Raw genomic sequence first — 4,105 nt, 5'->3', positions numbered from 1 at the left:
TTCTTCTGAATTTGTTGTGAAATATATATTTTTTGTTGAGTTTTCATAGATTGATTCATCTATGTCAGAGGTGTGAAGTATATCAACCATCAATTGAGCCAATATTGTTAGATATAGGATATACAACACTTGGGTTTGAATGTAATCTGTGATTCATTGTAAAAAAAATGTTCATTTAGAGATTCTTGTTGATGGGTTAAGTTTATAGTTTGTGAAGATGAGATCTAATTGACCCTGACCCGAATCGTTTACCGGCACCAAAAGCGAATATATTGATATTAATATATTTAAAATAAATAATTATAATTGAAAATTGTCATTTTAGTTCCTTTAGTTTGATGATGTTATAGTTACTATGATATATTATAAACCTGGTTTTTGTGGTGAGTTTAAAATTGCTTTAGGCCTTTAGGGTGATGGAATTCCATACAATAAGTTTTTACAATCTTAAGTCCATAAATGGGTCAAAGGCCCTTGGCTTAGCGGTATCAAGGTGTTAGATAAGACTTTGTCTTTTCAATTAGTGAGGGTTCATGTCCTGTGGTTGTTAAAAAAAATGTAATTTAGGAGAAGAGTGTGTGTGTGAGTTGTTCTAAAGAAAAGGTTCATAAACAGGCTTGCCAATCTCCATAGAGAAAATGGGAAATCTTATGGTCAATAATTAATCACATTTGGTAAGTTCATAAAACGGGTTGCCCAATCTCTAAAGAGAACAGGGAATCTTACGGTTAATAACTAATAAGTAATCGTGTACTTAACAAGGAAGGAAGGCGAGTTTGAGATACATTTACGCAATTGGGGGTTGCTAGTACCAACTTTAACAATTTTTTAGCTCACAAGTATACTTACTTTTGTTCATTTTAATTAGGATGACTACTAATTTCCAAAAACGTCAGAAAGCAGTTAACTAAACTGATGAGGACGCTTCCTCTCGAATAACAAAGACAGATGGGCAGACTAAGCCCAAGTCATACATAATTGTTGAGATAAAAGTTAAATTTGAATCCATATGCATTAAAACGTGTCCTGCTACCCGTAAACTAACTAAAAAGTAAATGGATAGTAACTGTCACAAGTCACAACATACATGCACGCATAATTATACGCCCAAAAGGAAATGTATAAACACCATAATAGTTCAAGTTACTATTACATATTTGCTCCACAACACATTAAGAGGCCACAGGCATCACATTACAAAATCAGACATTTGATCATCATGCATTGTTTAACCAAAGCTATTTCAAAAACAGAAATCCATAGCACCATCAGTTTCTTTTCAAGATTTCGACAATAAATAACCAAAAAAGGGAGATAAATGTCCTTCAATAGCCCAAATCATTGTTCACACTTTACAAGCGCTCTAACCACCCAAAAATGCTGTCTTGTGATGAAAAGTGCAAATCCTGCATGTACACAATATTGATCAATTTGTGTACCTTCACAAAATGGTGTTTGCATATAAGTTTAAAAAGTGAGAATCAATTATAAGAATTAGCCAAATTAATACATAGAAAGACAGTAGGCTTACAGCAAGATTGAAATCTGGTGGAGTACCCAAGTCCAGATTCTCAAGATCATCAACTCCAGAAGCTGCACCCCTACTGGTTCCCGGTGCACAGTCAGCATTGGCATTAGAGCCAGATTGAGGTCCCTTATTGAGCCTTGAGTCGGCAATAGGGTCATACGCATCAAGATTCTCATTGCAAAACAATGAGTCATCAAATGAATCTAAATCAACCGCTTGTGAATCATCTTCCCAAATGATAATCCCTGTATTCTCCTTATTTTCAACATTAGATGCAGGAAGGTATTTCTGTTCAGCACACCAACCAGATTCCTAATCATTAAATTAGAAAATCAATCAGCATCGGCCCAAATAAGTAAAAATAGGTCGAAATTGCTAAATGTAATAAGAAAATACCAACCTGTTTTGGTGATTGGATAACATTATCAGTGGTGACATCATCACAAGCAATCGTTTTTCCAGGCCTGCGTGGATCAGGGGCATCAGATGTTGGAGTTCTTGGACTAGTCAAATTCATCCATGCATCTAAATCTTCAATTACAGCATTGTTATCCACTTTCTCAGAGTATTTCTGTGGCTGACAGAATATCTTTGCAACTACATATTCACCCTCCTTTTCATCTTCAACGGTTCCTAAATGATACTGATGCATGACCCAGTTCAACTTATAAGGTTTTGAACCCCCACAAGCAGCCCCATAAAGAACCATTATTTTCTTGCACCCTATCTGGACTCCGTTCTGCATAATTGCTTTTGTTTTGCCAGTCTTATGCCAACGCATATCCTTGGTCAAGCCAGATTCTTTGCAGATCTTGCGACGCTTTCTTTGACCAGTGGTGTACGCGTTTGTGGTCCTATAAAAGAAATGGACAGTGTTTCCATTTTTCGTAGCGCCTAAAATATAAGTCAAATGAGTTAAAAATAAAAAATTATTTTAGTCAACCCACAAGTCAACAATGACAAAGTCGACACTTGTACTCTACTCACCAGGAAGATCTTCAGGGTGTTTGGAGCATATTCCTTTATCTACATCAAGTGTGGGGATGAATTCGTCAATAAATTGGTGCGGTTTTTCAATCCCCGTACCACATTTGGCTGCCAGATGCTGCAAAAGCTCAACATCAGTGGGTTCAAACTTCACACCAGCTGGGAGCCCAGGCCACTCAACTGACACCTGCAAAGTGAAACATATACAATATGTAACCTTTTTACTTCAGAAGATAGTTTTACTTATAATGACTACAAAAAAGCTGGAATGATTTGTTAGATTTCTTACATCACTGTTATCGATTCTGTGGTTGCACTGTGGACATTCCCGAATCGCTCCACAGTCTTTGATTTGATGCACCAAAGGAAGACTACAGGTTTTAACTTTTCTTGCAATAGCTCTACCATCAACAACCCAACTTCTACAATATTCAAAAGATAGATTACATTAGTAGCAAAAACAGTTTTTTTTTTTAAAGGAATAGTATCATACTCCCTCCATTGAAAAAGAAATGCAGTTAGCAAGGTAAATAGTTTAATAAATGCATGTACTCACTTAAGAAGTTAGCAAAGTTACGTTATGACAATGTTGTACTCACTTAAGAATATCAAATGTCAAGTTTATTAGTTTAACACCATATTTAGTAAAAGTTAAGTGTCTACTTCAGTCAAATATCTCAAATGCACCTTAACATACACAAACTTAAGTGACTGAGTATATCAATATCGGTACTGTTTAATATCTTGTAACGACTCTCAATGAGTAAAATTCTGTTTATGGTTTAACTTCCAAAAGAATTAGTTAGTAAGTAGCAATTTCTATTAAGAGTACAAAAGCAGAGAGTAACATTATGCAATACATAAACCTATTAAAAAAACAAATCAGCAATCAAAAGCCTATGCTATTAAACTATGCCTTCATGCTTGGAGCCTACCAGTTTAATCAAGAATACAGAAACTTAGCAGTAACCTACATGAATACACCAAAAATTCATTTAATTGAAGCAAACACCTAAAAGCACAAAACTCGATAGATTAATCTACAAGCACACATCAAAACCCTAAAACTACAAATTGTACATAATCTGCACTTGGTTTTCTATATATATATAAAAAGGAGGTCAAAGGTACACACATACACAATCACTTATAATAAAATAAAATACCCAAGGAAGGATTTATCTATTTAGTTAGTTAATAAATAAAGTAGTAAGTCAGTCAGTCAGTCCCCTTATAGAAATGAAAAGAGGTAAAATAAGTATAAAGCAGCTGGTACAATGAACACAATCAAACCATACACACACACGGATATCTCAAATTAAAAGCTAACCTATTAATACTGGATTCATTAGCCATCGCACAGAGTTTTAATTTTAACGGGAATGAATCAATCGACTAAAAAATCAATCAAAATGAGTTACCTACCTGGCCATTATGAGAAGGTGGCTACATCATTCAACACAAGCAGGTAATGTTATGTACTGAGAGAGTGTGCGCGTGTTTGTTTCTAAGCGCGTCAGACTGGATTAGTACATATAATGAGCGGGAAATTGTTTTCGTTGCCTCTTCCGAACCTCAGCTTCGGTTACA

The 4,105-nt window shown here is 35.2% G+C and overlaps 1 protein-coding gene across 1 annotated transcript; it reads right to left on the bottom strand.

Annotated features, from left to right (window-relative positions):
* Positions 1–1,092: 1,092 nt before the first annotated feature.
* On the bottom strand, positions 1,093–3,888 carry LOC143570633 (SUPPRESSOR OF GAMMA RESPONSE 1-like). Its single transcript, XM_077056236.1, has 6 exons — positions 3,846–3,888; positions 2,805–2,937; positions 2,516–2,702; positions 1,929–2,422; positions 1,532–1,840; positions 1,093–1,406 (listed from the first exon to the last, which is right to left on the bottom strand). Exons 1-6 carry the CDS (start codon positions 3,869–3,871, stop codon positions 1,353–1,355), a joined length of 1,203 nt encoding a protein of 400 aa, XP_076912351.1. The 5' UTR covers positions 3,872–3,888; the 3' UTR covers positions 1,093–1,352.
* Between the last annotated feature and the right edge of the window lie 217 nt (positions 3,889–4,105).

This window comes from Bidens hawaiensis, unplaced genomic scaffold (assembly GCF_021521415.1).
Source record: "Bidens hawaiensis isolate Kalapana, Puna unplaced genomic scaffold, B.hawaiensis_p1.1 tig00025014_1, whole genome shotgun sequence".
NCBI lineage: Eukaryota > Viridiplantae > Streptophyta > Magnoliopsida > Asterales > Asteraceae > Bidens > Bidens hawaiensis.
Note: the sequence above shows the minus strand (reverse complement) of the source record. Positions and strands in the feature narration are given on the sequence as shown.

What these genes read in the sequence shown, in the direction of transcription:
- LOC143570633 (XM_077056236.1), bottom strand. Translation starts at nt 3,871, where the DNA reads ATGGCTAATGAATCCAGTATTAATAG. An exon ending in ACAGAATCGATAACAGTGAT is followed by an intron (nt 2,703 to 2,804) that starts GTAAGAAATCTA and finishes TTCACTTTGCAG; the next exon opens with GTGTCAGTTGAGTGGCCTGG. An exon ending in TTATCCAATCACCAAAACAG is followed by an intron (nt 1,841 to 1,928) that starts GTTGGTATTTTC and finishes TTTAATGATTAG; the next exon opens with GAATCTGGTTGGTGTGCTGA.